Source organism: Leucoraja erinacea, chromosome 25 (genome assembly GCF_028641065.1).
Source record: "Leucoraja erinacea ecotype New England chromosome 25, Leri_hhj_1, whole genome shotgun sequence".
NCBI lineage: Eukaryota > Metazoa > Chordata > Chondrichthyes > Rajiformes > Rajidae > Leucoraja > Leucoraja erinaceus.
The window spans coordinates 32999478-33020247 of record NC_073401.1 but is presented as its reverse complement, the minus strand read 5'-3'; the positions used below and the strand labels follow the sequence as shown (position 1 = coordinate 33020247).

The following is a 20770-nucleotide window of genomic DNA, read 5'->3' as shown; positions in this document are numbered from 1 at the left end:
TTTGTCTCACACACCCATTCTTTACTGTACAGTAATGCACAGGACAATAAAACCAGTTTGAAGTGCACGTCAACTGTATATGCAGCTGTCAGACATCACACCAGGTGAATGGAATTTTTCAAGAAGTGGTGCCAAAATTCTTCCCATCACATTCTTCCATTAGCTTCAATCACACAATGTGTAATCAAGTTCATCTTTGACGTGCATATACTAAACTTGAAAATGTTTTCTGAGAAAAATGAAATTGGCCCACATTTCACCTTTATACACAGGCACAGCAACTGTAAATGCAGGACTTTCAGGCAGATTTACCATGACTTCAGACAGACAATGTGCTGGAGTAACTCGTTAGGTCAGGCAGCATCTCCGGAGAATATGGATATGTGAAGCTTCGTGTTGAGACCCTTCTTCAGAAGTTTGAAATATCACCTACCACCTAGCCATTTTCTCCAGAGATGCCGACTGACCCGCTGAGTTACTCCAGCATTTTGTGTCTATCTTTGGTATTAACTAACATCTGCTGTCCCTTTTCATTACAAATGATTCATTTCAAGACATCGAATTACATGCCATTTCTCAAGGCAAAGTGTGTTTAAGAACCAATGTGTTTGTTAATCGTAAGGGAAATAATTTAACTCAACAGGAACAATGAAGTATGCAAAAAGAATGGGGAGGAAATTGCGAGCAAAACGCATCAAACCTGGAGAGGTATTTAAATGATTTGCTATCCCTTCAAAATAAGATCAAGAACAAATGTTTTTAAAAAAAGACACATTGTGCTGGAGTAACTAAGGATGGCAGCATTACTAGAGAACATGGATAGTTACTATTATACTGAGACCGAAGAATGAAGCACCAATTACTGCATTAGTACAAGGAGGTATCGTTTAACATTAAACTTGTAAATCCGATTAAGAGTTAAAGCCTTAATTACTACTTTGTAACATATAAAAGTTATATTTACAACTCCAAACTGCCCTTTTCTTCATCTCGTATTGCATTTACTAAGACTATTCAGTATTCTGGGATTTTGAGTATTTCCCTTTAAGAAACAAGCCAATGATGGGAGTTACCAGTGGGTGATACTTGATACATGCAGAGATGCAATGGAAATATTCACATGGATTTCTTGCTTTGTTGGGTAGCCCAACCAGCATCTGATCTGCAACATATTGAAACAGGGCTCAATCATTTAAATTGTGGAAAATTCCATTGTATGTTAATGGAAAATTCTGACAAAAGTTGTTGGGATGGTTAACACACAGCCTTGCGGCCAGTTATGCAAGTTTCAGTGCGCAAGGAGCAGGGTGGTAAACTGGTGGGAGCATTCAATGTTGTCACGATATTCATCGCCAGTCCGTGACCGACTGATTTACATGATCCCGTCCCAGCTTTCCTAACCCCATGGAAATGGGGCTTTCTTTCCCCTTGAAAATGTTTCACCTAGGATAAAGCCTGCGATTGTCCATTTAAAAAATATATATATATTGCATTCAACAATTTAATATAAAATTTATTTCATGCTTGAATTTAATTTTATTTAATGCTATAATTTTGTGATTAATAAGATGCAAAGCCAAAATGAAACCGTTTGAAAACTCTAATCATTTTGTCAGAATTATCATGTATCACGCTATCTTAAAATGTAGATCACAGGTCCAAACCTTTGATCAATTTTTAGCCGTGGATGAAAAGGTGTGGGAGCCGCTGGTGTAGAGGAAACTACCAAACAATTTTCACGAGAAGATCAGCTCCTCGTTTAGTGAAAACCAATTCAAGATAGGTTATTGGCTTACAGCAGATCGTTCTCCAAAGGTTGCCATCTTGCCGTGGTGGAGAAGCACGAGTGTGCCCGTGATCCAGAGAGCTGAACCATGTGGAGCTGTGCTCCTGGCAGGGTCAGCATGGCAGGCAGGCAGGCAGAGCAAGAGGGAGGTGACTGACAAAGCATGGCCCAAGATGACGACCACGACACAAAATGCTGGAGTAACTCAGTGGGACAAGCTGCACCTCTGGAGAGAAGGAATGGGTGACGGTTTCGGGTCGAGACCTTTCATCGGTTTAAACCAGCGTCTGCTGAACTTGCATCTCGGAGCTTGGGATCTCTCGCCGAGATCGCCAGTGTGTGGGGCTCCGTTCAGCGTGGTCTGTTGGCTTGGAAGCCGTGGTCTCCGGTAGGAGGGCGGCCGTTCCTGAGTACCATCACCCGGCGAGAACGGCCGGGAACATCGGGCCCCCGTAGCGACGACTGTGGAGGCCTCATAGGCCCGACTTTGGGTGGACAAGAGGATGGGGACTGGACTTTGTGCCTTCCCCCACAGTGGGAACCATTGTGGGGGGATGTTTTTATGTTTAATGTTAAAGTTCTTGAATGCTATGTTGTATTTTTATTAGTGTGCTGCAGGAACATCCGAATTGCCCCTCGGGGACAAATAAAGTGTTTTGTATTGTATTGTATTGTATTGCAGTTCCTTACTACACGCCTCAACAGTGGGTGACGGGAGGAGCACCACCACGGCTGAGAAGGTGATTGGCAGTTGTTACAGGGAGGGTCAACCATGGTGGGGTCCATGCCCTTGGACCGGAATCTGACCCTGTCGAGGGCCGTGTAGTGTCTGTCTGTGCACCAATCTCCCCCTGTTGGAAGATCTCACGCACAGACATCTATCTGGAGGGACACATCTGCTACACACCCCTGCAGCAAAGTCTGTGGCTCCAGGATCGGCCTCTTCAGCTGTCTAAAGACCTACCAGGAGAACAGTCATACTCGACTTCGAGCGATCGCCTATGATGACAACGGATTAATCATCGTGAAAGCTTCCCGTTACCACTTACACGCAACCGGGTTACTAATACTCTGCAGGAAAGAGAGTGGGTCAGAAATTTTAGCCTCGTCCGATGGGCCCATTACAGTAGGAATGGGAAGTAAATCAAAAATAAATTTAAATTGCTGGTGCTCAAAATTTGAAATACAAATAAAGAATGCTAGAACTAATCAGCATGTCTGACAGCATCAGGGAAAGAGAAATAGAATTTCTATCTCAGATTGATGAGCATTCATTCAAATCATCGACCGTTTTGACATCAAGTCGTTGATCTCAGATATTAACTCTGGTTTTCCCTCCACAGATGTAGAGTATTTCCGGCATTCGCTGTTATTTTATTTTAGAAAGCAAATTATTTCTGCAGGGGGTTTACCGCAGGGAATGTAAAGGGCAACTCATCACCACCACCTTTGCCATGAAACCGGGGCCCACAATTCCCACAGCATCACTCACACCCAGTAAACAATAAAAAAATTCTGCTGAATAATTTATGATTTATTTTAAAATCTTGATTTAAAAAGAGGAGCTTGCATTTTACACTAATCATATTTTCACACCGTCAATGTGTTTCCAAGTGACCTGTACACAATGTAACATTTCCAATAATGTAGTAAACTATGGAATGCAAACCATGTGTGGTTAATTTATACACAAAGCTCCAAGTAGATCATTTTTTAAAAGATGATGTTGATTGAGAAATAATTGGAGCAATCAACAAAAGAATCTGCCCTGCAGTGAAAATGTCCCCGTGGGTTGTTCTGCAAACACCCGAGGGGAGGACAGAGCATCCAAATTAACGCCTCTACCAACGGAATCATCAAAAATAGGCACAGGAGTAGGTCATTCGGCCCTTCAATATGATCATGACTGATTTTCACACAGAGAGTGGTGAATCTCTGGAATTCTCTGCCACAGAAGGTAGTTGAGGCCAGTTCATTGGCTATATTTATGAGGGAGTTAGATGTGGCCCTTGAGGCTAAAGGGATCAGGCGGTATGTAGAGAAGGCAGGTACGGGATACTGAGTTGGATGATCAGCCATGATCATATTGAATGGCGAATGGTGCAGGCTCGAAGGGCCGAATGGCCTACTCCTGCACCTAATTTCTATGTTTCTATGTTTCTATGTAAATATTGTGGCATCAAATGTTTCCAAGATCAGCCATAAGGAGCAAGACTAAACCAGCCACAGTACGATGATCAACACAAGACTTATCTCCACTGTGCCAGTTCTACATCACTCTCAACTCCTAATCCTTCACAAAATGATCTACTTTCCTTAAAATAGCCCCAATGATCTATTCACTACCTCCCTGGGTAACGAATTCCAGAGATTCACCACTGTCTGTGAGGAAAAATTCAGTTTTAAATTACCTCCATTTTAACTTGTAATACTGGCTATTTCAGCAGTGCCACTAAACAACCAGCAGCAGACAAACAAAGACATCACCTCACACATTGCATCACCTGTGGTTTGAATAGATTTGCAACTAATTACATGTCAGTTTGCATGATTTCCACAGACAAGGCAATTTTTAAGAAAATGGACAAGCAGAGAAGCAGTAACTACTGACGTTAGCCTGAAGTCAGTAGTAGGAAAATTGATGCAAATTCTTGATTGATTGAAAAATATAGCATGGAAACAGGCCCTTCGGCCCACTGAGACCATCGATCACCCGTTCACACTAGTTCTAAGTTATCCCACCTTCTCATCCACTCCCTACACACCAGGGGCAATTTACAGAGAGCAATTAATCTACAATCCCGTACGCCTTTGGGATGTGGGAGGATACTGAAGCAGCCAGAGGAAACCCACTCGGTCACAAGGAATTATTTTGTTTATTAGTTAAACCTTTATTTATTTCCAGGGGCGAGGCTGGTAGGAGAGGAGAGAGAAATGGGGTCTGTCTACCGCACCTTGACGGGCAAGGAGAGGGGTGTGGCAACCAAGGAAGGAGATGGCTGGAGGCCTGCTACTGCCTGGGACTTGCCTGGAACAGGCACGGTTCACAAGAACTGGAGCATGGACTTTGAAAATGACGGAAAAACAAGGAGTCTCTTGCCTGCAGACTCAGTGGACTATTTCTGCACACTTGCTAATCGAGGATCGGGGTTATGGCAATACTTTACTGGACTGTTTGTAGGAAAAAGAATGGCACTGTGCCAGCAATGATAATTACAGCACCATTGAAGCACTGCTACTCCCGATCTCCCTGCACGGCTCCTTGGAAGGAGATTTTGAAAGGGCAAACAGGAAGGGGAGCTGTGATTATGGTGCCATGTCACTGGGTGAGGGAGTGAGGCTGCCAAAGAGCCTTCCTGCAGCTTGTGCCAGCCAGACAATAACATCTCTGCCTCCCCGGCCACTCAGCTGCAGTGCTGAGGCAGCCTGCCATCTCGTCAGACAGAATGTCTACAATGTCATAACATTTACAACACAATGTTCTAGTGGAAAATCTGCAAGTCTTTTCTGAAATGGCACATTTCAAAAAAATAATTGCAGTACAACAGCTGGTGATAGCTAGCTCCATCTTCACCATGGTCATTCTAAAATGGCTTAAGAAAAATACAGGCAGCAGAAATTGAAATGTATGCCCTCATAATGGCTTCCCACCTCAAACATTGGTCTCATTTAAACCAATGTCAGTGCCCTTTACTCCCTGAAGTTCTTTATGATTGGGCCAATGCAGTGATTGTATTGAAAACTTATTAATAAATACAAAATCAAATAACAGGAACCCCATCAATGTTTAAACATCAAAGACAAAAATAGTCACAGAGAATATAAGTGCTTAATGTATTCCTGGGGGGTCTTTTTTCCCCAGGGTGGAGGGATCTCGAACTAAAGGGCATGGATTTAAAGGGGGTGCAAAGGGGCAACCTTTTAGAAACATAGAAACATAGAAATTAGGTGCAGGAGTAGGCCATTCGGCCCTTCGAGCCTACACCGCCATTCAATATGATCATGGCTGATCATCCAACTCAGTATCCCGTACCTGCCTTCTCTCCATACCCCCTGATCCCCTTAGCCACAAGGGCCACATCTAACTCCCTCTTAAATATAGCCAATGAAGTGGCCTCAACTACCCTCTGTGGCAGAGAGTTCCAGAGATTCACCACTCTCTGCGTGAAAAAAGTTCTTCTCATCTCGGTTTTAAAGGATTTCCCCTTTATCCTTAAGCTGTGACCCCTTGTCCTGGACTTCCCCAACATCGGGAACAATCTTCCTGCATCTTTCTCACAGAGGGTGGTGGGGTTGTGGAACTAGGAAGTGGAAGAAACGGATATTATTATAATGGTTAAAAGCCAATTAGACAGGTCTGTGGACAGGGAAGGTTGGAAGAGATACGGCCAAACGCAGGCAAATTAGTATCTTGGCTGGTATGGATGAGTCGGGCCGAAGGGTCTGTTTCCGCTACCCAAGAATGAAACGTAAAATTGGTCCGAGACTCCAGGTCTCCCGGCTGTAACCTGAACGGCAACATTGCTTCCCCAAGCCGAGGTTCAGGTTAACCATCTCCACATTGAAAAGTACGAGAAACAGACACAGGTTTCCACAAATGATCAAACGCTTGGTTAAGAAATGTCTTTTGAAGGGGATTTATTTTATTTAACAACATTTAATAAAAGGGTGGGGAAAAGTTAATTCTATTTAATTATATTGCTGGATTCTGCATTATTTGGCATTATTAACATGTGTTGCATTAGGAACTGTCACAAAGTATTAAATAAATATCCTGAGGCTTCAGAAGATTTCAAAATAGAGATTTCCCACTTAGAACAATCATCACACACAGTAATTGAGAAACAAGTACTAAGTAGCAGTGAATTTAGAGTCACTCATGCAGCACGGAAACAGGCCCTTCAGCCCAACTTGACCATACCGGCCAACATGTCTTACGTACACTAGTCCCACTTGCCTGCGTTGGCCCATATCCCTCCAAATCTGTCCTATCCATGTACCTGTCTAACTGTTTCTTAAACGTTGGGATAGTCCCAGCCTCAACTACCTCCTCTGGCAGCTTGTTCCATACACCCACCACCCTTTGGGTGAAAAAAATTACCCCTCAGATTCCTATTAAATCTTTTCACCTTCACATTGAACCTATGTCCTCTGGTCCTCGATTCACCTACTCTGGGCATGAAATTCTGTGCATCTACCCGATCTATTCCTCTCATGATTTTATACGTTGCATTTTAGTACTTTGCAAAAGGAGTTTCACTGTGCAGTGCACACATGACAATAAGGCACAATTGAACCAGTGAGATGCCCCATCTAAACTAGTCCCATTTGCCCGTATTGGGCCAATATCACTCTAAGCTTTTCCTATCCATGTATCTGTCCAAGTGTCTTTGAAATGTCATTACAGCTGCCTCAACTACCTCCTCTAGCAGCTCGCATCATATCCCCACTACCCGCCAAGTTGCCCATCAGAATTTATAAACAAGGACTTTAAAAGGCATGGGGCCATTTCTAAAACAATCAGCAACTTTACCCTCTCACCAAGCAGCAGCTCCTACTGATCTCATGACATTCATCTTCCCATTTGTGGACTTTACTTTTTTTGTTCAAGAAAAGAGGCAAACTAAATGAATTCTGACAAGCTAGGAAGTAAATAGTGAGAGTTAGTTTAATGATGCTTCACACTGGTGTGACTCACCATTCAAATTGACTCCCATGATGGATGAGGCAGACACGGCAGCATTACCAGGCACGATCTCTTCACTCTCAGTGGGAATGGCGTACACGGAATTAACCAGCAAAACATCCTGGGCATTTGGTGCCTCCATTATCTGACAGACACCGACAGCAAACGACGACACTTGATAGGGCTTGGCGAAGCAAGACGAAGGATGCTTCTTGCCATTAAAATGTGCTCAGTTGAGGTGGGCAGCTGAAGAGATGGTGTAATGTCTGAAGAGTCGCAGCATGACATCAACCAAGAGTTGTTCCACTTGGTAAATCCCACATGGAGGAATGGATCTTTCCCGCACAAGCAGAGACGGCAAAATCACAGGCACTGTGGAAAGATAATACATTAACATTGGGTTAAATGGCATCGGATGTAGAACCAGGCCCTTCGGCCCACAATGTCTGTGCCAAAAACGTCTAGTTAAACTAATCTCTGCCCACACATGATCACATCCCACCACATGCATATGCCGATCTAAAAGCCTCTTCATTGCCGCTGTCCCATCTGCTTCCACCCCCTTACAGGTTCCAGGCTCACACCACCCTCGAAAAAATCTTGATCCGGACATCACTTTTAAACTATGACCCACTCACCTTAAAGGATTTATATCAAAACAATGAGAAAAGATGTAAAGCAAGGAAATCAAATGCTGGTGGGCCTGATTGTGGTTATCTCATGATACGCTCAGTTATCATGTGTCTTTCACCATCTCATAAACCTTTGGGGGGTTTTTCTCCTCCCTCCAATAAATGATAGGAGTAGAATTAGGCCACTCAGCCCATCAAATCATGGCTGATCGATTTCTCCCTCCTAACCCCATTCTCCTGCCTTCTCCCCATAATCTCTGACACCCACATTCTCTGACAATGTTCGACAATGATCAATGATGATGCTTGCAACTTGAAACAAGAGGATACAATCAACAAAGTTGTAGCTGAGTTTATATACAAAATGGGCAAAGATAAGAAGATGGCCAGAAGCATATTGGTGTGTTCAAGACTAGATGTGACGACGGGTGAAGGCATCAACAGAGCTGAAGCAGCGACAAATATTGGCTGCTGGTCAGAACTAGTTTAATTTTCTTCCAACAACTGAGGATTGGTGCTGTAAAAACAGCTCTTTGCAGGCTTCTTTTAAACGCACAGACAGAAGTATATCAGCCCGAAGCAGCAGTAAAACTGGCCATCACATCCTTGTGGATTTTACATCTGTAGCCAGGGGCATGGCAGGGTGCCGTTTGCAAGCTTTGTAGGTGGCACTGAATGGAGTTCATTACAGGATCAGAGCAGCGAATATGAACGATAAAATAGGACGCCAAGAGTGAGGTGACCTTGAATCAAGGGTAGATTGTTGCTTCTGTTCAGGACAGTTGCTTCATTCGTGTGATCCCAAACATATTTATGTACATTTTATGACCACGGCTTATCCCAAATTGCTCTGGTGCCATGTTTGCACCAGAATGAAGAAAATACTGGTATACAAACCTGATATAGAAACTAAGTTTGGAGTAACAAGAGACTGTGAGCAAGAAACAAAATGCTACAGGAACTCCAGGGGTCAGGCAACATCCGTGGGGAGGGGAAAGGATGGTCAACTTTTCTGCTCAGGTCTCTGTATCAAGAATTCTTGACTTCATCCAGCTGTTTGTTTTCTGCTCTAGAAAGTATGCTTGCTGGTCCAAAGAGGGGAGATTACACACTGCCATCCAAAATAACCGCTAACAGGATGCTCAGTTGCGCACTTATAACCATATAACAATTACAGCACGGAAACAAGCCATCTCGGCCCTACAAGTCCATGCCGAACAAATATTTTCCCTTAGTCCCACCTGCCTGCACTCATACCATAACCCTCCATTCCCTTCTCATCCATATGCCTATCCAATTTATTTTTAAATGATACCATCGAACCTGCCTCCACCACTTCCACTGGAAGCTCATTCCACACCGCTACCACTCTCTGAGTTAAGATGTTCCCCCTCATGTTACCCCTAAACTTCTGTCCCTTAATTCTGAAGTCATGTCCTCTTGTTTGAATCTTCCCTATTCTCAAAGGGAAAAGCTGATCCACATCAACTCTGTCTATCCCTCTCATCATTTTAAAGACCTCTATCAAGTCACCCCTTAACCTTCTGCGCTCCAGAGAATAAAGACCTAACTTATTCAACCTTTCTCTGTAACTTAGTTGTTGAAACCCAGGCAACATTCTAGTAAATCTCCTCTGTACTCTCTCTATTTTGTTGACATTCTTCCTATAGGGCGATTTCACCAAATGTCAAATTAGCGTAGATCCCCCCTCACGTGACCGAAAATTTTAACTGGAAGACATATGTCACATCAGTACATGTTAGTGAATGGGGAAACACGCACTTTCCCACCCGTTAAAAACATGGAAAACGGCCGATGTTTTAGCTGAAATTTTCTGTGCTAGTCGGGGTGACCGTGAAGCACAGCGACCTAAATTTTCAGGCAAAAAAAAGATAGAAAGTAAGGTAATTACAAGAGGGAACTGAAGGTGGAAAACAGCGGAAGTGAACAGCAAACATTTGCCGTGGAGATTTAAAGATCCAAAATATCGGGAATTATTGCGTTTGCTCGCTGAATTTCATCAAAAGTAAGTTAATAATGCCTTATCACCGGTCTGGGTGGGTCCCACAAAAAACTATCAACAACTTCCTGCAGACCATTTTAAAATCATAATATTTACAAACTCTTCATTTCAGAGCTACTGCTACTATAAAGCTTGAACTGTTCCTTAACTTTATCCAGCAATGACCAGCACAGTCAGTCGATATTTTCGTCACCACGTCTGCAGGGCATTTTCAATCACAACGTCCAAAAATTGCTCGGTCATAGGAGCAGGGAAAAGAGAGGCGAGGGATGTTTGTAAACCAACTTTGGACTTTGAGAGTTTACACCTGACACTTAAAGCAGCGTGGTCACTTGAAAAAAGCATGACGAAATAAGATTTTCATTGTCTAAATGAAGAGACAGTAGACCTTCCGATGTGCTGGACCAGCTAACAGTGCTGCATCAGGTATTTTTGACTTCATCCAGCTGTTTGTTTCTTGCTCTAGTAAAATATGCTTGCCGGTTACACGCTCCCACCCAAAATAACCTGCTGGAATTTGTGGAATGCAAGGAAATTACACGCCGCCAGCAATCACTAGGGTCGGGTAAACAATTCAACAGTTTACCGGCTTGTATTTCTCCGAAAATTGTTCTTGTATGTATGCATGTATGTAAAATTACTTCACTACCAAGTACTGTATTCACAGACCTGAGTTGCGGCTATAAGGATTTCATTGTTCTGTTTTCAGTACATATGACAACTAAACACATACAGACTCAATGATCAAAAGACCAGAACAAAGGAGTTGGAACAGGGGGCTGACGTTTTTTCAGTACTGACAGGAACAAGAGATAGAGATAATAATGATCATAACCACTTCAGTCAGCAAAAAGAAATTAGAAGTTTGAATAAAATTAAAGCAGAAAAATATCAATAAATACAATAACATTGACAAATGTCTTGTATCATCGACAAATTTAGAAGGACAATGTAACAGACACAGGTTCATGTAAATCAGAACACAGCAAACATATTCGCAGATGTAGAAGTAGATTGGATAATGCAATAGGAAGCATGAGGAAATAACTAAGAGTAAAACAGATGAATAACCATGTATCTAAATACATCTTTTGTTTTTTAATGTCATCTATGCACAATTATAACAATCAACATTTTCCAAAGGTCAACTCTGTAACCCCCCCCCCCCCCATATCAACTCCTGTTTGTCAGCTATAAAAACCTGGATGCAACATAATTTCCTCAAACTCAACAGCGATAAGACAGAATTCCTCCTCATAGGCTCCAAAGCCACACTCAGCAAAATCAATAACCCCACTCTCACCATCGACGGCACCACTGTCTCCCCATCTCCCCAGGCCCGCAACCTTAGCGTGATCTTTGATTCCACCCTCTCCCTTGAGCCTCACATCCGCCATGTCATTAAAACCTCCTTCTTTCATCTCCGCAACATTGCCAAACTCAGACCCTCTCTCACACCTCCCGCTGCTGAAAGACTCATCCATGCCTTTATCTCCTCCCGACTGGACTACTGCAACTCACTTCTCCTTGGCATCAGCTCCATCTACATCAACCGACTCCAACTGGTCCAGAACGCAGCCGCCCGACTCATCACCCACACCAAATCCTGGCATCACATCACTCCAGTCCTCAAACAACTTCACTGGCTTCGCATCTCCCACCGGATCACCTACAAAATCCTGATCCTCACCTACAAAGCCCTCCACCACCTGCCCCCCCCCCCTTTACTTTGTGTAATAGTCATGTCTCTACTACTTATTTCATTCCCCTTACATGTTTTTCCTCTACCTGCTAAATTTTTGTAAGGTGTCCTTGAGACTCTTGAAAGGCGCCCATAAATAAAATTTATCATTATTATTGTTATATGGAACAAAAGGCAAAAAATATGAAGCAGCAACCAGAACAATAAATTGTCTTCCGATTTCCCGAATTTCTACTTCATTTTAAATGCAGGTTTTGGAATATCTTAGAAGGGTCATGAAGGTGACTCCAAAAAGGAAGTCCGTCTGAAGAAGGGTTTCGACCCGAAACGTTGCCTATTTCCTTTGCTCCATAGATGCTGCTGCACCCGCTGAGTTTCTCCAGCTTTTTTGTGTACCTTCTTTAGATACAATCAGGTTACAGACGTCATAGCTCACTGAAACAAGCCTTTTGGCCCAACTTGTCCACACCGACCAAACTGGTCAGACTTGCCAGCTGCAGGGACAAAAATACCCAGCGCATCCAGACTCTTCTTACAACTCAACCCTCCGAATTGACATCCCCAGTACTGATCCATATTCCCACATTTCTTTCAAACATTTCTTCTTATGAGGAGAAGAGAAAAAGTAAGAGCATTTAGAGAAGCGAGAAGAGCAAGTCACACGGGAGTGAAGCGAGGGGGGGTGGGGGAGCGAGGGGGGGGGGGGGAGAGACAGATAGCAACTGGGGGAATGAGTCCAGGAAAGGAAGGATGGGGAGGGGAGGGGAGGAAGACCCTGGTGTGGACGGGGGTGGGAACAGAGAGGATGGCGGGGGTGGTGGGGACGATCGATGGGAGATTGAGGGAAATGTGGGGGGAAGAGATCATGTGGGGGGGGTAATGATTGTGGATGACCAGCCGTGATCATATTGAATGGCGGCGCTGGCTCGAAGGGGCTGGGACTGGGACTAAGGCGGGGTCCGGGCGGGAGCGGACGCCCACAGTTACCGGTGCAGCACCGACAGCATCGACGGCCCCGGGCGCGGAGACCAGACACAAGACGTGGCCGCTCCAGTCCGTCCACCTCACGCTTCCCCCTCCGGCCGCTCCGCACGGTCCCGTCGCCCAACGCCGGCGGCTCCGACACAAGACCCGCTCCGGCAACAACAGCCGCCGCCCTCCAGCCACAAGACTCACGGACGCGGCAGCGCGCCGCCCTCCCGCCCCGTCTGTCTGTCCGTCTCTGTCCCTCCGTCCGTCCGCTCGGCTGTGAGGCGCCGCTCGCCAGCAAACACAGCCCGGAGCCCGGGGGAGGACGGACCTTCCGGTGGGGAGGGGCTGTCAGTGACGTCAGTAGGGGCGGTGAGAAGGCGGGGCCACTGCATGTGACTGACAGGTGATGAGAAGGCGGGGCCACTGTATGTGACTGACAGGTGGTGATGAGGCGGGGCCACTGCATGTGACTGACAGGTGGTGATGAGGCGGGGCCACTGTATGTGACTGACAGGTGATGAGAAGGCGGGGCCACTGCATGTGACTGACAGGTGATGAGAAGGCGGGGCCACTGCATGTGACTGACAGGTGGTGATGAGGCGGGGCCACTGCATGTGACTGACAGGTGGTGATGAGGCGGGGCCACTGCATGTGACTGACAGGTGGTGAGGAGGCGGGGCCACTGCATGTGACTGACAGGTGGTGATGAGGCGGGGCCACGTTGCATGAGTTGAAGCAAATAAAGAATCCTCCTCCATTTAGATTGAAGATTGAAGAGTTTATTGTCATGTGTCCCTCCCAGAGAGGACAATGAAATTCTTGCTTTGCTTCAGCACAACAGAATATAGACGGCATGAATACAGAACAGATCAGTGTGTCCATATACCATTGTATAAATATATACACACATGAATATACACACATTTAACACTTTAACTCTCATTCCCACACTGACCTTTCTGTCCTCCACTGTCAGAGTGAGGCACAAACACAAATTGGAGGAACAGAGCCTCATATTTTGCTTTGTCAGACTCAGGGATAGTTTCTTCCCGGCTGTTTTTCAGGCAACTGAACCATCCTACCACAACCAGAGAGCAACCTGAACTATCACCTACCTCCTTGGTGACCCTCGGACCATCAGCTTGACTTGGATAGGTTGGGTGAGTGGGCAGAAGCATGGCAGATGCAGTATAATGTGGATAAATGTGAGGCCATCCATTTTGGTGGCAAGGACAGAAAGGCAGAATATTATCTGAATGGTGTCAGATTAGGAGACCTGGGTGTGCTTGTACAGAACCAGGGGCCACAGTCTTAGAATAAACGGGAGGCCATTTAAGAGATGAGCAAAAACGTTTTCACACAGAGAGTTGTGAATTTGTGGCATTCCCTGCCACAGAGGGCAGTGGAGACCAAATCACTGGATGGATTTAAGAGAGAGTTAGATAGAGCTCTAAGGGCTAGTGGAATCAAAGGATATGGGGAGAAGGCAGGCATGGGTTATTGATTGGGGACGATCAGCCATGATCACAATGAATGGCAGTTCTGCCTCAAAGGGCCAAATGGCCTCCTCCTGCACCTATTTTCTATTTTTCTACATCAGTCACTGAAAGTAAGCATGCAGGTACAGCAATCAGTGAAGAAAGCCTTCATTGCAAGAGGATTTGAGTTTAGGAGCAAGGAGGACCTACTGCAGTTGTACAGGACACTGGTGAGACCACACCGGGAGTATTGTGTGCAATCTCATCTGGGCCGAATGGCCTGTTTCTGTCTGCAATTCTATGACTTTATTACAAAGACCTACCAAGGGATATTGATAACAAAACACTGCAGTGCTGGTGTAACAGTGGCTCAGGCAACATCTGTGGATGGATTGGACAGACAATGTCCCAGGTCGCAACCCTTCTTCAGACAGACCTCCATCAGTCTGAAGAAGGGTCCCGACATTAAACATTGCCAGTGCATTTCCTCCACAGACACTGCCTGGCCAGAATTTTGTCTTCTGTTTATTTACTTGCTTTCCTCCTTTTGGGCAGCAGAGGGCGCATAATCGTCCTTCAGTGTGATACAATGTAGGGGGGGGAGCAAATACTAGGAAACCGATGGGCCGAGAGGTCTCTCTCCTGCCGTATGACTCTGCCACTGCAAATTCTGGCCTTGCAGGACATGCACAGATCCAGAAAAGGACAGATAAATCAAACATTTGCTGTCCATTGCTAAATGCTTGAGAAGGAAACTGTGCTGGGTGAATGGATTTGGCAGGAGTTTGGAGTAGCAAAGTTTTGGTTAAACTCTTGGTGGACAGAAGGTGAGAGGGCAGCAGGGAGGTTTTGGGATAGTTGAGTGCAGTAGGGATATCGAGAGACACGACCCGTCAATCTGCCAGTGGATGTTTACTACAATGAAATACATTTGTATTTAGTTTTAGTTTAGTTTAGTAGTTACGTGTGTGAAAAGTTTGAGCGTGCTCTCCCGTCAAATCATAATATACACCAGTACAAGTAGGAGAGTGTAGTGTTTGTAAGTAGACCCTCTTCTGGAACAGCAGCCAGAGAGTCGCCACGTTCTGGTGCCATCTTGCAATGTCCAAGTCTCTTGACCTAAGCAGGAGTTGTGTAAGTCCTTATGTTCATAAGTGATAGGAGCAGAATTAGGCCATTCGGCTCATCAAGTCTACTCTGCCATTCAATCATGGCTGATCTAACTCTCCCCTCAACCCCATTCTCCTGCCTTCTCCCCATAGCCCCTGACAGCATACTGATCCATACAAGAATCTATCCATCTCTGCCATAAAAATATCCATTCACTTGGCGTCCACAGTCTTCTCTGGCAATGAATTCCACGGATTCACCACCCTCACGTTAAGGCCCGGTGTCCTGGTGGCACTGGATGGATGAGGTAGGGCTCGGCGTGGCTCATCACAATGCCATCAGCTCCTTCCACCACTGCTCCGTACAGCTGCCAGGACAGTGATCTGTAACCAACCAGATAACGGAAAGGGCAAAGGCTTCACAAAATCCAAAACAATGAAAGTAATGTATCTTGAATTGGTCTTTTAGTTTAGTTCAGAGATACAGTGTATAAACAGGTCCTTCGGCCCACTGACTCCACACCGACCAGCGATCCCCGCACACTAATACTATCCTACACACACCAGGGACAATTTACATTTAGACCAAGTTAATTAACTTACAAACCTGGACGTCTTTGGAGTGTGGGAGGAAACCGAAGATCTCGGAGAAAACCCACGCGGTCACAAGACCCGAAACGTCACCTATTCTGAATCTTCGCTCCATAGATGCTGCCTCACCCGCTGAGTTTCTCCAGCACTTTTGTCTACCTTCGATTCTTCCACCATCAGTTATCTGAATATAAAAATCTTGTTCCTTCACCTATCCTGACAGATGCAAACTGCAGTAAACAAGTACAACTGGTTCACTAAAGTCTCACCCACTGCCCCAACGTTGACAGAAAATGTTATTCACAAAGATATGGAATTTAAAAATATTTATTAGTTGGCAGGTAGAACCCCCCCGGTTTGTGTCCACCTATCAGCTGCAGCATTTTGCCCTGCCTATCCTCTCTTCCAGCCTTCCTCTCCCCCTACAATCTGTCTGAGGAAGGGTCCCGACCCGAAACGTCAGCTCTCCATGTTCTCCAGCGATGCTACCTGACGTGCTGAGTTACTCCAGCACTTTGAGTCCTTTATCAGTTGCCACGTTAATTTACGAAATTGTGATAAAACTAAATAAGAAAAGATATCAGTTAAAGAAAAGTTACTGACAAACTGCATTGTCTCGTCAAATAGTAACGTGATCAACTTTGGTCAACAGAGAATAGCAGATAATTAAATCTAAAGTGATCTCCTTGTGAAGTGGAGATCTAATCAGTGAGGTGAGATGTGACATCTTCCCAGCAGTCAGACTCAAAGATCCTATAGCGAGCAAGATACACCACTCGACGAAAAAGACGTGGTACGGTCATGGGCAGATTCATGGGTAATCTTCGGCCCCATTTCCGTAACCGGCTTCTGTCTCCGCACCAAAGATCCCGTAGCGGAGCAAAGATACTAGTGCGCAGATGGAAGCCGGTTACGGAAACATCCTCATGAAAATCAAAGTTCTTTGGTAAAAATCTTCTACTAATTTTCAGAATTATAATTTATTAACACAAACTGTCCCCCCGTAACGTTGATTACACTGAGGGAGGGAAACCCAAAGTCAGGACGGGTTACTGAAATGGATGAAAAAAAGGCCCACGTTTTGCTCCGTTGCGTACTACACGTCTGCCCATTGCATTTAGCAGGAGTCGTCTATCTTGCTCCGCTATAGGATCTTTGGTCAGTCTGAAGAAGGGTCCTGACCCCAAACGTCACCTGTCCATTTCCTCCACAGGTGATGCCTGACCCACTGAGTTCCTCCAATCTATGTTGGATCTCGCCGATGAACAGGAGGCCACAGTAGGAATGCCGGATGCTGTATGGTGTGCACAGCCTAAAGTTGTACGACAACTTGTTCTATTTGATCTTATTTGATTATGCACGCTAGGTTGATTGCATTCGTCGAAACAGGGCGGACCATGTGAAGGTTGCAATCTCCCACCCCTAAGTGAACCTCTGTCTCACCTGGAAAGACTGCTGATGTCCCTGGATGGAGGCGAGGGGGGAGGTGGAGGGACAGATGTTGCATCTCCTGCAGTTGTAGGGGGACGTGGCTGTGGAGGAGGTGACTTGTTATGGGGGGGGGGGGGGGGGGGAGGAATGAGTGAACCAAGGAGTTGCTGAGGGAGCGGTCTCTGCAGAAGGCTGAAAGGGGTGGCGATGGGAAGATGTGAAAATAATAGTAGCAAAATGATTCACTGTACCTGTATTCACTATCACTGGATATAGTAGTTAGATTAATTTGATTAGTTTAATTATGGGCAGGTTTAGAGTGGTTATGCAATGCAGTGTATGCAGAGCAATATGATGTGGGTTAATAAAATATGGACGAGTACAGCACCGGAACTGGCCCTTTGGCCGAACATAATGCTGAGTTAAACTAATCTCCTCTGCCTGCACGTGATCTATATCCCTCTATTCCTCGAACTTCCATGTGCCCGTCTAAAAGCCAGTTCAACACCACTATTGTATCTACCTCCACCACCAAGCCTGGCAGCGCGTTCCAGATCAACACTACTTTCTGTACTCTGCGTAAGATACTTGCCGCACACACCTGTGGGGGGTGGGGGGGCGTGGGTGGTGGTGTGGGGGGGGGGGTGGGGGGGGGGGGGATGGGATAGGGGGGGTGGGGTGGGGGATGTGGGATGGGGGGGGGTGGGGGGGGTGGGGGGGGGGGGGGGGGGGGGGGGGGGGGGGGGTGGGTGGGGGGGGGGGGGGGGGGTGAGGGGGGGGTGGGGGGGGGATGGGGGGGGGGGGGGGTGGGGATGGGGGGGTGGGGGGGGGGGGGGGGGGGGGGGGGGGTGGGATAGGGGGGGTGGGGGGGGGGGTGGGATGGGGGGGGGGGGGGTGGGATGGGGGGGGGGGGGGGGGGGGGGGGGGGGGGGGGGGGTGGGGGGGGGGGTGGGGGGGGGGGGGGGGGGGGTGGGAGGGGGGGGTGGGGGGGGGGGGGGGGGGGGGGGGTGGGGGGGGGGGGGTGGGGGGGGGGGGGGGGGGGTGGGGTGGGGGGGGGGGGGGGGGGGGGGAGGGGGGGGGGGGGGGGGGGGGGGGGAGGGGGGGGGGGGGGGGGGGGGGGGGGTGGGGGGGGGGGGTGGGGGGGGGAGGGGGGGGGGGGGGCTGGGGGGGGGGGATGATTTGCAGATGAATGGACAAAGGACGGAGATGAAAAAGGAGACCAAAGGTGGTCAAATAAGAAAAGATTGCAGTGTAAGAATGTAAAAGTATTCTGTTGAGTGTCTCGGGTAATTTAACGATCCCTATTATCTTCTCCGTGGATTGTCACCTTGTCGTGGTGGAGATGCTTGTGTGGACCTGAGATTCTGAGAGCGATGCCGTCTAGAGCGATGCTCCTGGTAGGGCCACCCATGGCGGTAAGGTCGAGGGGGAGGTCCCTGACAAAGAGCACCTCTGTGTATGAAGGAACTGCAGATGCTGGTTTACACCGAAGATAGACACAAAATGCTGGAGTAACTCAGCGGGACAGGCAGCGTCTGTGGAGAGAAGGAATGGGTGACGTTTAGCCAGTAAGAATTTAATTGTTCTATCTGGGACATAAGACAATAAAACACTCTTGATTATTGAAGGGTCCCAACCTGAAACGTCACCTATTCCTTCTCTCCAGAGATGCTGCCTGACCGCTGGGTTACTCCAACACTTTGTGAAAATGTTCTCTCTGATCTTTTAAAAGCAGGCGGGGTGAAAGCCGACTGTTGCAATGCTTGAGAAAAGGAGGGAAGAATATCAGATTCAGATTAAATTCAGATTCAATTTTAATTGTCATTGTCAGTGTACAGTACAGAGACAACGAAATGCATTTAGCATCTCCCTTGAAGAGCGACATAGCAAACGATTTGAATAAATAATAATAAGTGTCTGGGGGGGGGGGGGGGGGTGATTGGCAGTCACCGAGGTACGTTGTTGAGTAGAGTGACAGCCGCCGGAAAGAAGCTGTTCCTCGACCTGCTGGTTCGGCAACGGAGAGACCTGTAGCGCCTCCCGGATGGTAGGAGGGTAAACAGTCCATGGTTGGGGTGAGAGCAGTCCTTGGCGATGCTGAGCGCCCTCCGCAGACAGCGCTTGCTTTGGACAGACTCAATGGAGGGGAGCGAGGAACCGGTGATGCGTTGGGCAATTTTCACCACCCTCTGCAATGCCTTCCGGTCGGAGACAGAGCAGTTGCCATACCATACTGTGATGCAGTTGGTAAGGATGCTCTCGATGGTGCAGCGGTAGAAGTTCACCAGGATCTGAGGAGACAGATGGACCTTCTTCAGTCTCCTCAGGAAGAAGAGACGCTGATGAGCCTTCTTGATCAGAGTAGAGGTATTGTGGGTCCAAGAGAGGTCATCGGAGATGTTGACTCCCAGGAACCTGAAGCTAGAAACACGTTCCACCTCCGTCCCGTTAATGTGGATGGGGGTGTGCGTGCCGCCTCTGGACTTCCTGAAGTCTACAATGAGCTCCTTGGTCTTCTTGGAGTTAAGGGCCAGGTTGTTGTCAGCGCACCATGCTGCTAAGTGCTGGACCTCCTCCCTGTAGGCCAGCTCATCGTTGTTGCTGATGAGGCCAATCACCGTTGTATCATCTGCATACTTGATGATGGTGTTAGTACCATGTACAGGTGTGCAGTCTAATATAACACGTATATATATATATATATATATATATAACACGTCTTGCTGCTTTGCTTGGTTTGACTGTTTGACAAATCACATTTTCCTAGTATACTTGGTTATTAAATTAATTACAAATTACAAACAGATTTTGTTGCCCTTTTAAGAGAAGCGTTGCTAGACGCGCGGCCCCGCGGCCCAGACACACACACACACACACACACACAACACGCGCGCGCCGCGGGTGTGCGTGTACGCGCAGGGCGGCCGTCGGGAGCGCGCAGTCGCCACACAGGTGATTCGAGTGGCCGGAGCTGTCGCTGTCGCCGCCCGTGTCCCAGCTCCATGGCCGGGCAAGTGCAGCGGATCGCCGCCCTACTCATCGCCATCTGCAGCGTAGTGGCTACAGCTCGCTCGGTAGGTGGAAAATTACACACAACTGGCAACTCGACACAAATACTGTGTGTATATATATATGTATATATGTATGTATATATGTAGATGTAGTATATATCTTGGAGTCCAAGATATCTTTTCTGCTGCAACCTTCATATATATATATATGTGTGTGTGTGTGTGTGTGTGTACATATAGACAATATATATATATATACATATAGAGTCTCTCTTTTTGATTTTGGGTCTTTTTTCTTATCATTGCGGAAAGAATATTTCATTTAAAAAAATGCTGATCGAGAGAGATA

The 20770-nt window shown here is 46.7% G+C and overlaps 2 protein-coding genes across 4 annotated transcripts in view; one reads left to right on the top strand and one right to left on the bottom strand.

Moving 5' to 3' along the window:
* The window catches only part of golga3 (golgin A3), a 55358-nt gene extending 42248 nt beyond the window's left edge, over positions 1–13110 (bottom strand). For 2 of the 3 annotated variants that reach the window (XM_055655526.1, XM_055655527.1), the window contains exons 1-2: positions 12817–13109; positions 7485–7844 (exon numbers count right to left, since the gene is read on the bottom strand). In XM_055655526.1, coding sequence (XP_055511501.1) covers positions 7485–7614 — 130 coding nt within the window. In that variant the 5' untranslated portion in view covers positions 7615–7844; positions 12817–13109. Of the gene's footprint in view, positions 1–7484; positions 7845–12816 lie in introns of all 3 variants that reach the window. The other variant, XM_055655525.1, reaches the window with a different exon arrangement.
* Positions 13111–20358: 7248 nt separating this feature from the next.
* The window catches only part of si:dkey-112e17.1 (uncharacterized), a 23823-nt gene continuing 23411 nt past the window's right edge, over positions 20359–20770 (top strand). The window contains exon 1 of the mRNA XM_055655524.1: positions 20359–20484. Within this exon, the coding sequence (XP_055511499.1) occupies positions 20413–20484 (72 nt within the window). The 5' untranslated portion in view covers positions 20359–20412. The remainder of the gene's footprint in view (positions 20485–20770) is intronic.